Source organism: Megalops cyprinoides, chromosome 17, assembly GCF_013368585.1.
Source record: "Megalops cyprinoides isolate fMegCyp1 chromosome 17, fMegCyp1.pri, whole genome shotgun sequence".
NCBI classification, from domain to species: Eukaryota; Metazoa; Chordata; class Actinopteri; order Elopiformes; family Megalopidae; genus Megalops; species Megalops cyprinoides.
In genome coordinates, this window is record NC_050599.1 from 31,418,536 (window position 1) to 31,432,199 (window position 13,664).

At 40.6% G+C, this 13,664-nt stretch overlaps 1 protein-coding gene across 1 annotated transcript in view; it reads right to left on the bottom strand.

The window, feature by feature from the left end:
• The window catches only part of LOC118791935 (ryanodine receptor 3-like), a 139,974-nt gene that overhangs the window by 110,074 nt on the left and 16,236 nt on the right, over positions 1-13,664 (bottom strand). The window contains 2 exon segments of the mRNA XM_036549500.1: positions 3,213-3,317; positions 7,072-7,191. Of these exon segments, the coding sequence (XP_036405393.1) occupies positions 3,213-3,317; positions 7,072-7,191 (225 nt within the window).

The following is a 13,664-nucleotide window of genomic DNA, read 5'->3' on the forward strand; positions in this document are numbered from 1 at the left end:
CACCACTAGAGGACAACCCCTCCCAAGATAGGCAAGTGTAATCAAAGGAGGGCCCTGACATCACCTGTGTCAGTCACAAAGAGATGTCAGAGTGATGCATTATTTGGGAAAAAACAGCTGCAGACCCTGCATTATGAAACGACTTTACTCTGACATACTTTTCTCAAAAGAAGGAAGCTATATGCAGGCAGTGTTGCATGAAAGGAGACAAGGTTAGAACTTCCCCCCCTGGAAGAGGTCCTAGTGTTGAAGTTCGCTGATGATAAAAGAGTTGTGGGTCTCATCAGCAAAAAGTGATGAGTCAACATATTGGATGGATGTGGAGCAGCTGACAGTGTGGTGCAACAGACACAACCTCTCCCTCTCCAGTACATGCTGCTATTCCCATTCAAATATACTATAAAGACATGCTGCTACAAAGACATGCTGCTATTCCCCTCCAAATGTTTATAAAGACAATTTACAGTACACTCCTTTATTGTCAAATATATTGTCAAAAGAAAATTATTTCTAATTTTCTGCTTTTCTTGGTACACCATGTGCATTGACTGTGCATACACTGTGTATGTGTACTGCGTGTAGTGTATATAGATATATGTTGTTTTAATTCCCTTTTAATTCTCTTGCTTAACTTATGTACACTGTTGGTATTGGAGAAATGGTATTTCATTCATTGTACGCAAGTGTATGATAAAATGACAATAAAGGAAATCTAATCTAATCTAAATCTAATCTAGTGGCCTTCAACACATACAGTGTTGAAGTGTTGTTAAGGCATTGCCACCTACTTTGTGGCATCTCTAACCAATTTTTTGTGCAGCAGTGTAGCATAGTGGTTAAGGAGCATAACTCATAACAGAAAGGTTGCCGGTTCAATTCTCCAGGGGGGCACTGCTGCTGTACCCTTAGACAAGGTACCTAACCCACAACTGCCTCAGTAAATATCCAGCTGTATAAATGCATAACATTGTAAAAACTGGTAATTTATGTCATTTGCTCTGGATAAGAGTGACTGCTTAATGGCAATATTTATGTAATGTAATGTAAAGAAAGATGTTACAATTCACAGCCAAGGAAAAGTAAGACCAGAAGATGCATCATCATTATTTCCTGAATATGTCTTTAATGCAGGGCCGGCCCAAGCCTTTATGGGGCCCTAAGCAGAATTTGATTTGGAGGCCCCCCACCACCTCTGCACCGCCAAATACTATTGATTATTGTTAACATAATATTGCGTTTTTGTTTGATTACCCATTGACATAATATAATTATGGCTGTCAAGCGATTAAAAAAAAAATAATTACATGCTTTATGATTAATTAATCTAAATTAATCGCATATAGCAATATTTGCCATGAGAAGCATTTAAAAATATTTAAGTTCAAACAGATTTTGGTAGATGACTGCATCAATTATAATAGATATTATAAACTTGATATCACACCCGCTCCCAGTCAGCCAGCTCAGCCACTCCCAGTTCAACCCACTCAACCAGGTTAGCCACGTCCAGTTCAGCCTGGCTCAACCACACCCACTCATCCAGCACACCTGTGACTCATTCCTCAATCAAGCCCTGGCTATATAAGGACTTTGTTTCAGTTGCCTCATTGTGAGGTATTGTTTCCCTGTGACATTACCAAACCTGCTCTCTGCCATTTGATGGTGTTATTCCTGTGTTTTGACATCTCGCCTGTTCATTGGACCTTGCCTGTGTTTTTGGATTCTGGATTGGTGTACTACTGCTTCCTGTTGCCGACTTGTTTTGTCCCTGACCTCGTTCTTAGATTCTGTGATTAAAACCCTTAACCACATCTGGATCCCAGTCTGTTTCATTACACTTTAAAGGTCAACATCTCTTTTATTTCCCATACATTCAGATTTTTTCACTGTTCATATTCAATAATGGCCATAATAATCAAAAATATGACCTAATACCTATCAGAAATGTTTTAGCAAGAACAATGATGGAAATAAGTCCATAATTTTCTCATTTTATCCTTGACATTGTACTGATTGTCAATGTGCCATATTTTAGATGCTAGCTAGCTAGCTAACTAACCTGCAGTCAAGAAACTGTTTAATGTGTTGCTGGACAACAGGTGTAAATGTAATCCTGAAGGAACTATTTTTTTTTGGCGGAGCCGAATAAATAACAAAAAACATAATTTGTTGTCTCAAATTATTGTTACCTGATAAACAGCCTTTATTTGTAAAACTGTTGTATAAAAGCAATATCACATTTGAGGTCGTGCTGTTATACTGAATATCAGTATGGCTGTGATTATCTTCGGCACTCGGCTTGCAACCTCGTACTTACGACCAATTCACAGCCGTGCTGATATTCAGTATAACAACACTCCCTCTTGTGTGATATTGCTTAAATGCACAGCGACGTATGGGGTCAAGGGGCATCATAGAGTGCGTTTAATCTGCATTAATTTTTTTGACACTTTATTTTTTTCTATAATTAATTAATCAAAATTAACATGTTATTTTGACAATCCTAAATATATCACAAAAACATTTCAAGCTCTCTTGTGGGACATTTCAAGCGCTCTTGGGCGGCTCCTGATGGCCACGGGGGCCCTAAGCAGCCGCTTAGTTCGCTTATGCGTCAGGCCAGCTCTGTTTTAATGTCTGTACAATTAAATAAAAATTATATGTTTAAAACCTGGGACATACATACAAATAACTATATATTCAATTCTGACACTGTTGTCCTGTCAATTGATAAATTCAGAGGTCTGCATGCTTATCTGTGGTGGGAAGGTTGACTAGTTAACTGGATCTTGTTTTAAAATGATATGATTCCCATTAAAGCAGTCACTGTAGTTTCTTTGTGCCTGGTTTGGGGCAGACCCACACAGTTTGATTTGTTAACAATGTTAAGATCCCATGGAGATGAAGCCAGCTCATCCTACCTCCCTGCCAGCTGGGTCACGGACAGGGTGAGGAATGTGCCCCTATCAGTTACTGCAGGGGATCTTCCACCAGCTGTGTTTCTCATCAGGCCTGGACAGGATGGTCAAACCCACTCCAGACCCACCGCCTCAGTTATGCTGATGCAGCATGTTTACAGAAGCAGGATGAGTTCTTTTCTCAAATAAAACTTGCCTCTTACTGCAGGAGGTAGCAGTATGTGGGGTGTGTTTCTGTTGGCTGCTGTGGGAGTGTGTTGGGGGAAGGGGGCATACTCACGCTGCCATACTCACCCCTTCACTGCTGTATCCTGTGCTGGCCAGCATCTCCTGCAGGGCCCGCACAGAGAGGGACCGCTCTAGCACAAAGTTACAGATGCACAGGTCTGGGGGTACATACTGCCAGAGACAGGGGGACACATGAGAAAAAAGGGTGAGACAAGCAAGCACAATCCCAGCCTGGACCTAAACCCCTACCCAGCCCTCATCCCTCACATCATTGACAGAAGTACGACTTCTCGATGCATTTCCACCCCTCATCTGCTTCTGAGCATGCACACTGTGACTGACTGTAACTCTGATTTACTATGCTCATGTTCGGTGTCACTGTATATGCACTGCACCTCAGCAGATCGGTCTCACTGTTTATGCACTGCATCTCAGCGGGTCAGTCTCACTGTATATGCACTGCATCTCAGCAGATTAGTCTCACTGTATATGCACTGCATTTCAGCAGGTCACTGTTGGCAAAGGCAAAAAGCCCTTGACTAGCTCTGATGTACTGTATCTGCGCAGTAGGAATGAACTGAATAACAAAGCCCTCTGCTCTCTGTTAATTCCTATGCTCCCCGCTATGCCTTCCGCTCCCCACCAAGCTCTTATCCTTTTCATACATGTGCTGCTGCAGGATTGGTGTGGGCCAGTGATGGCAGTGTTAGTCATCATCCTTGCCTCAGGGGGGGACAGGTCAGCACGTACACAGAAAAGCAATGTCAAGCAGCGCAACAAGCAACTCAAAAAGCATGCAAATGAGTACAGTGGAACGTAATGCAAGGCTTCACCACAAAAAGTGATTCAGAGGAGGTCATTGTAAAGCAATGCATGCATGTGTATTGAAAATAAATCCAATTGAGAACATTTTCTTTTTAATTATCAATGAATTACTTGAGTGGCTGTGATCTGAATGATACTGGATTTAAAAAACACACAGACTTCAAATATTTGACATCAAGCTCCAAATAATAAATAATCAATTCTAATAATAATTTTCTAGAAAGGATGGAATTCAACAGAGTTTAGTGTTCATGGCACCTTTTGAATTTATAAACCTGGAGGAGACTCCTAAAGAAGTGATGTATATATTCTGACATAATATTCTATATTTAACCCTCCTGTTGTGTTCAGGTCAAATTTGACTGATTTACAGTTTTTATGTATGATTTATGTTTATTTTATCTAATTAGTATAAAGCTCCATGACACTGTCCATACAGGCCATCTGAAAACACAAAATAAATTTACATAATTTTCATTCAATTTTGGGGGTTTTATTTAACTTTTGTACATCTGTGGTGTTCCCGGTCAAAAATGACCGGCCATAGGAATTGAATGGGCGAGGCTACAAGTAGGTGAAAAAAGAGAGAAATTGAGGAGCATGTCCATCCATCAGATGGACACACCGCCACTCTCTAACCCCATATGTGCATGTGTGCAAGCACACATATACACACATACACACACACACACACACACACACACACACACACCCTTCTTGGGTTTCCCTGGCAACTCTGGAACCTTTCCCCTATTGAATCTTTCCCCCATGGGAACCACAACATTCACACAATATTATGAGTATTTGTTGAGGGAATTTTGATATTCGCGCAAACAATCAGAACAGTGTTTCAATAATATACAGAACCTTTCCCGCAGCTCAGGTATATAAAGCTTCCTTAGGGCTTTGCTTACCATTCACTTTGTGGGACCACAATAACCAAACAATATACTGTATGTGAGACTCTCGACCACATCTTTGATACTGGTGAGGAGGGGAAAGTCCATGATGAAAGTGCATCAGAAGATGTGTCAGAAGTTGAAGACAACACTGACTATGATGCAGACCATGTGACAACTGATGAGGAGCAATAAATCGATGATAATGGTCCTGCTGAGGTTGCTAATACATTCTGGTCAAAGAATGGGAATTTGTCCTGGTCTTCCCCACCTGAGAGGAGAGAAAGACTGTGCAATGAAAATGTCAACAGGATGACCCCAGGATGCCAACAAGATATGCCATATCTCGGGCTCACTGCATAAAATCCTGTTTTGAACTGTTTGTGACAGAGCCTATCGAAGCCATAATGATAAACACGACCAACTTGGAGGGCAGACGTGTGTACAAAGACAACTGGAAGGAAACAGACCAGACGGACGTGGCATGGCAAAGTGTTAATGTGTAAATAGGCTTAGGCCTATGTCCTTTCTTTACTAATAAAGTCACAACAGTCAGATTTGACCAGGAACACCACAGATGTTAGTTTGTGCCACTTTTTAAAAAATTGAAAGGGTTTCAAAAAAATTTCCTGGTTAAACATTAAAACAAAATAGTCTGTAATAAACAGCACAATATGTTTCCTCTGTTATTTACTACAGTCAAAATAATCCTACTATAGTCATAAATAATGCTACTTTTACTCAAAAACGTTCAATGAGGACTACTGGGCAAAAGTTCCTAACAGAAATACAAAACCTGTTGTAATTACTAGAAATAAAGTTGATAAAAAGATCTGATGCAACATCTAAAGAAAAAATATGTATAATAAGAGATTTATAAACAGCTATAAGGGGTCAGTCATTTTTGACTGGGAACACAAAAGTAGGTAACATGAAATGAACACAACACAAGGGTTAAGTATATATTTTAATACATAATGTTAAAATAACAACATTACTATGCAAAATAGTAACGTATTTCTTTTTTTCAGCTGGACTAAAGTTAGAACATGGGCCGAACTAATACCGGTATGCCCCCAGAGTGTAACAAGCCTGACCGACCTATGCCCCCACGGTGAGCTTGTGACATGGGCAGTGCGCAGTCTGATAATGAGAGTCACACAGAGTCCATAGAGAATCTACAGGACGGAGACCCCCAAGTCACTGAGAGGGTAGGGCTAAGGCCTGTATGTCCGGTGCAGACCCAAGGCAGGTTTCATCAAGAAACAGCCAACTCACTGAGGTGAGAGTGTGCAGGGGAGACCTTCTCTGAAATAAAGCTGCTATTTGTGCAGGTGACCAACTGTCAAGCTGTTTGCTGAGCTAAGGACAAGGCTTTATGGCTGTTTTTCTGCCGACTGCTTTGCTGCTCCTCTGCTCAAAAACATGACATGTCAACATGTACTGATAAGGCCTTATTTCTCGCATAGGCCACAGCTGACTGTGTGCTGTGTATTAACAGGTAGTCTGCATGTAGGGAGAGGGAGGTGGGCTTATGAGATTAGGAATTTCTGCCACATGATTTAAAAGGTCAGCATGCTCTGGGAAAAGCCCTGCTGATGCCCACACTGATAGCCCACAGATGCTGCTGTGATGTGGGAGCTTGCAGGGAGGTGTCCGGGCAGGGCTACTGTGAGACAGAGGCTATGGCAACACTGTCCTGCTCCCAGGGACCCGCAAACAGCAGCCAATGCAGGGTTATGGAGTGACCAACACGTCTCAGCTTACAGCACATTGCAAAGACTAATGACTTCCCCACACAGCTCAGTGCCACCCAGTTCCAGATGGTGGCCTTGCGGTTCAATCAATCTACGTCACATGGTTCAAATCAACATGCCGCTCTTCTGCTTTTTCATGGAGTGCAAATCCAGGGCCTCCTATTCAAGCTAACCTCCCTCATGTTTTCACCAGACACAGAGGTGCAGGTCTCTCATAGGACAGTGTCCTATTAGGCAGGAGCTTTTCACATGTGTCACTTACAGGAGCCACAGTATTACACTGAGTTGGAGAGAAACCTTTCCTCTCACACTGGGAATAGACTGTGTCTCTGAAAGTAAACTAACTTAACTGAGTAGGAATCTCATTTCACATCTGCCCTACAGGCCACCAAAGTCATATTCTTCCACCAGTAAGGAATCAAACCTCAGGTGTAGTTTGCTTACTTTTGCCTCTGAGGTGGGTTCTAGGAAGCATAGCCGATTACCGAGTCCCTTAGCTGCCAGGCAGAACTTACGATTCTCCTTCTGGATGCTGGCGACACACTGCAGCACCACTTCATCGTCCTGTCAGGAGATAACAAAAGGTTAAATCGGACTCTTCTCCACCCTAACAACCCCCGCACGCTCCCCATTCACAATCCAGCCATGGCCAAACCCCACCCACTCAAACCCCACTCTCCATCCACACCATGCCCACTCCAACCCGACTTTCCACCCAAACCCCACCCACTCCAGTTACACTCTCCACCTAAACCCCAACCACTTCTGTCCCACTCCCACCCCACCACACCCACTCCCTTGCAATTCTTCAGCTAGGCATGGCTAATCTGACCATTTCCCATGCCTGCCATGGCTCTGTCCTGCTAGGAGAGTGCTGCATTATAAGATTAAATGAGTTCAAATGAGTGCAACAAAATTACACTCTCTCAACACCCAGTAAATATCTCCCTAATGGTGCATTAGTGACTCAACCCTATTGCTTAACAAATGGTTCCAGCTGACAGTTACTATTTCTGAACATGTAATGTGTTGTAATTCACATCAATAACAACAGGCAATTGTCTAAACAGATTGTCTTCTACAGTTACTGCAGTTAATCTAGAAACTTGTAATAAAACTTGTAATAAAAACCCAACAAAACGGTACTTTATTAACCCTAGCACAAAGCATGCTGGGCAGGATCCAGAATAACATTGGCTGGCTTCAGGTGATTTTCCACAATATATAAATAGAAAATAACAAGGATACGACAAAACAATTACAAGTTACAAGGTAGAGAGTAGGGATGTACCCAAATCGGAATACGTTATTCGGGAAAGCACAAATAATGCGATGGAAACAGATATTTCTTTTACCCAAAATTGCTCATTATTATTCAGAAAAAAAGCCATGATTGACATGTCTGTGCTTCGGCTATTATGTTTCTTCAAATCGATTCATATCATTGTGGATGGCCACAAGATAAAAATGCCCGTTCTGTTTTCAACATAGGACTTTGATGTCACTAAGTAGTGGTTTCATTTACTACACATTACTGAAAGATGATCGCTATATTCTGTAGTCGCCCCCACGGAGTCAGATGCGGGAGCAAGCGAGACAAAAGCCTGGTGTAGCAGCTGGATTACCCCCACAACCTACACAACAAAATGAGGCTTAGAATCTGTAGTTTTTAGCTGTATGTGTTAATTTCCTCCATTAAAAAAACCCCAGTCGAAAGTAGTTTCATTTACTACACATTATTGAAAAGCGATCGCTATATTCTGTAGTCGCCCCCACCGAGTCAACGCAAAGCAGGCAGCGGGCTGAGAGCTGACTGTTCCCAGGTTTCACTCAGGGAAACTCTGGCATCGAGGAGGAGGAGGCATTATGTGCGGGAGCTAGCGAGACAAAAGCCCGAGGTGACAGCTGGATCCAAACTTAGTTCAACAGGGGAAAAAAATAAAACAGGCAAAAAGTTCATGTATTAGAGAGAGATAAAAAGTACAGTATGAGGATGTGGAAATATATTTCATAATTATGTCAATATTAAATCAATTTGATGCTTTGAAGGCACAAAAATTGCATTGCCAATGAATATTAGGTTAGAAAACACAACATTTGCCAGATTTAACGTGACTTCCGGTATACCACGGCCACTTCCGGTCTACTGTCCAAATACAGATACAGAGACAGATAATTTTGTTGGTTGAACAGATACAGATACAGATACAGATAATGACATCTCTGTACACCTCTAGTAGAGAGATTATCATGTCTTTTTTTCATGCAAAAAGTCTATTGTATATAACCATGGGACCATTCATCGGAGCCATTACAGGCTCTAAGTTTGTTTTGGAATGTGGATTTCCTAATCCTGTTTGAAAGAAGTACTCTCTGGAGACATCTCTAGAAATAACATTATATGACATTAACACAATCAAACACCAGCTGAAGAAATTGGGCATCTGATCTCAGTCAATGAAACCAATTTTTTATAATGGAGGTGAGATCAGGATCATAGGATATTTCAATCAGGCCCTGTCCTTTGTGATGTAGAACTGTTTCATGCAATATGTCAATAGGTACAAAAGTAGATTTAAAGAATAAAGGCTAACTTCTGTTTTCCTAATAGAAAATTACATTTCTTTAGCATACTTCAGGTCAAGTTCAGGCTGTAAAAAAACAAAATGCAAATGGTGCTACATGAACTAAGATTATGAAAGGCATCAGGATAATTCAGCCCTTGATGAAAACAGGTCATTAAAATGGTCTGTTACCTTAGCAAATGCAATTAATGTGTTCATAAACTTATTTTACTATCTTCACTGTCATGACCCTTTGACCTTCGTTTCTTCAACATGTACAGTAAGATAATCTTTCATCCAGTCTGCATCTGAAACACCACAGCAATGCATATGCATTACATATTGCACATATGTATATGTGCACTGTTGGCAGGTTGGTAGGTTGGCCTGTAAACATTACAGAATCAAAGCACTAATCAAAGTCCTAACACTTAATTGGTGAAACTTTCCTTTTATGGTAGCAGGCTTAAATGATTTATAGAACATTACATAAATGCAACTGGTCAAACTGCTATAAGAAATACTCTGGTAGTGAAGATTTGTTCAATGAACACTGCCTATTTTATGACATACTATTAAACAGGAACATTTATTATTTATCAAGTATTAGCTGCAGTGGTTACTACTGGTTCTTTTCAATGGATGCACAGGTATTCTGGACACATACAGATATGGATAATCCTGACTAAAAATAGAAATGACTTTAGATAAGGCACAATGATTTTTAATTGCACCAGCCTATTCTTTAGGCAGCTTGACAGAATGAACTTGCTTGAAAAGTCTAATTTGTATTCTACACAGTGCTGATACTCTGTAAAGAAATATGGCTATTCAAACACAAACACTTCTTCACACAATAAGGACAATAAGTCATTTGCCTCCAACTTTTTCCAAGAGGGATTAATTAAACATTGTGCAATGTAGTAATGACCTAACCTCCTTCCTGTTTTGCACTTTATTTCTGTATCAGTTCAGAACTTCATAAATGTGGTGTGCACATGTATGGAAGTTACACTGTCTGAAAGCACACTTTTGTAAATGGCAACAGAATAGATCTAAGGACATACTCTGGAGACATTACAAATTATGCATGGAATAAAACAAGTTTTCTACTTTTTCAAAGCATTTCTCTGTCAGTTGTTTATATGGTCACCTGGTTTAATTTTTTCCTAACAGTGAATTATTCACTCCTCCACAAGTCCCTTAGTGCACATCACACTGAAGAACAAGGAGAAAAGCAATTTAATAACCATTTATCTTTCACTGAGGGATGCATTACAAATCTCTGGCATGGACATGACCTACTTATCTTTGATTGATAAAACCATTTACAATGAGTGTAAGTGTAATTGATCAGTTGATCATGTTCAATAAGGAGCACCTGGGGTTACTCTCTGATCAGGATGCAATACTTCCTCTAAGTCTTAGCATTTTATCCTGCTTAAGCGTATTAGTAAATATGAATGATTGCCACTCAGCATGAAGTTCTGGTAAATGTCCAATCTGTTGGAGGCAGTACTGAATACCTGCTATCTGACAGGCATGGTGAGTGTCCCCTACTATACAAAGGCCTTGATATCACAGATTAGACATGGGAGAAACTGTCACTCAGTATAAATGCTTCAGAGATATAGTGATTTAAAGAACTGCCTCCACAACACTTCTTAGGGTCTGACAAAAGCACTCATAGATGTCCACAGTGGTTCCTGCCAGTTCTGTAAATATATATGCTGCTGTAAAATATTGTGAAACACTAAAGAGCCTCATGCAGGTTTTACAACATACACGTTTCAAATGATCTGTCATACAGGTACTTTGTTAAACTGTTTGCGTTAAGTCATTATGGGCAGGACCTTCAGCAGGGCCTCTGATTTATTTAAAAATATAAACAGAGGCCCTGAAAAATGTTTGATTGTTTAAATTTATTTCATTCCAAATTTTTCAGGTAGCATCTTTACAAGCTTTACATGCCAAAAATTCAATGCAATCGAACTGGGGTGAACTGTACAAATGTACACAATCATGTCAGCATGGTACTGTACATACTTTATAAAGTTCAGCAAAACATGCATTTGCATAATTTGTACAACCAGCAAGACTGTTTGGTTTGTTACCTCATGATAGGCTTGGAAGCCTTTAAACTAGAGTTTCTCAACTGGGGCGTTCAGGCAATGCTGGGGGGCGTTAGTGACAGTTATTCATCACAACTTTTAAGCTTCTGTCAGTACAAACAGTGTTCATTTGAATCTGAAATAAAAGATATTCTGATGTCTTTGTGCGAATAATAGAATAGAAGAATAGGCTAGGTAAGCGATTTTTTCAGTGCTTTTATTTTGAAAGGTCACACTGGAAGTGATGGTGATGAGTTATGCGGTTTTGACTGATGAATGAAGTTAATAAAGCTTGTCGATCAATTCGGAGCTCCCTTCTCCCTGTTTAATTAATTATTATTAAAAGTATAGGCTTACAACAGAATGCTCGGCTACAATTATAATATTTTCATGCTGCCGGTCCTCTGACTTCTCCTCATACACTACCGGCAAATGATCTCCATAGCAACGCCTATAAACCTCTGACGGCTCTGACAGCAGTCCACTTTCACGGGTTAAGATTCCATGACCAATCAAAATTTCTTGAATAAAGGTCTTTATAAATAAAGGTCCAATAAAATGACCGTTGGAAATTTGGATGTAATATAAGTTAAAAACAGCGTGAGGGACCGTTGCTTTTTCATCGGCCAGGCAATTCGTTTCTGTTGTTCACGTGTTTGATTCGTAGTCTTGGAAAAAAGCTTTTGTGTGTTTGCCCAAGTAGTTTCTTCTGTTATTCCCGTTTTTTGCTTGTGATCTTGAAAACAAAGTTTTGTGTGTTGTCCTGAATTTGTTTAAATTTTCAAATACATATCTTTACAATATTTTTTCAATCAATTCCCACCTGAATACATCACTCCAAGGTGACTAGTGCATCTTAAAATATAAAAGATACATTTTAAGAGAATCATTGTTTGTTTTTTATAATGTTATGTATAAATCATGATGTTGTGACACCCTTACATGAACTCTAGCTAGGGATTTGTTCCTTCAGCAGTCCATTACAGTTGATGGCCTCCCTGACAACTTCGGGGGGGGGGGGGGGGGGGGGGGCTGGCCTTGATCCACTTACAGGAAGATGTACAGGTTTACAAAGTTCAAACCCTTTGACTGCTACAAAGCTAAAGGCAGCATCTCATCTCAGTCTGCCTGTAGAACTTTAGGATTGAACACAGCGACCTGCGTCACTAGCACAGCCCTGCCACGCTCCTCTCCAATCTCCACCCTCAAATACCTATCCCCCAGACAGACTCCACCCTCTATTTCACTCCTAATCACCCAGAACCTTTAAAGAACAGGTGTGGTGTGAGCTCTGTGCCGCAGTGGTAACCAGAGATGGCCTAACATGCTCCTCGGCCTAATAAACTCACAGCTCACCCAGTGCTGTCAGCCCCACCAGTTGCAGAAAATGTTAATGCACTAAATTCCAACAGGATGCTATTTCCTGCACATGCTAGGCCCCACAGCTCTGGAGCAACTACCAAATCCTGTAACAGTCTCCAGAACAGCTTTTGAGCTGCTATGCTTTTCCCATAAATGGAACAAGGCGGAAAGTGCTATTTACAGATGGTCAGGTGTGAACATTCACTGGAGCTCACAAATCCAGTCCACTCTAACGATTGAGCTGAGGATGTGCATAAACCACAGCACTGTCATAGTTTAGACATTTAACATTTGCACCCAAAAAATAGACACGTGCAGTTTACCTGATAAATTATATACAGGTAGTCTTTACACCACCAATGCTTTCTCATTCCTGCAAGAGATGCTGCATTCATCTCAATATCCACTGGCCATTCCAGTCTGCTTTAAACAAGTCTGAACAAGCATACGTAAATAAATTTAGGGTTAGGGTTAGGATTAGGTTATAAGTGAACTTAGAAGTACTTCTAGCGTACTTAGAAGTACAACTTCTTAGTGGCATGCATATGTGCATGTTACATATGTGTGCCTGAGTCTGAAGTCTGAACTGATGCTATTATCAGAGAAAACACCATTTCTTCACACATAGGGCACTTTCCAAGCAGGGCTTGACACTTACTTTTTTCCCAAGGAGCTCCTAAGTTGAAAAATTTAGGCATTTTTTATTTCTAAACGCCAAAAAAAGTCTGCGATCACATGATTTTTTCCAACGGACAGCATTGGTTCAGCGCAGTGACCGCACCATCATTATTGTTGTTCTATTATCAACCTTTTTGTTGAAAAAATAAAATAGAGGCTGCTTGGGCTGAATTTTAGAGTGCTTTCAGGGTGCTTTCACACTAGAGCTTTTGGTGCAGACCCGAGTCCAGTTCGGTTTGTTTCGTTAATGTGAAAGCTGTTTTCCAAACTCGGGTGCGCACCAAGAGACCGTACCCAAGTCCTCCAGAAAAAGGGGGTCTAG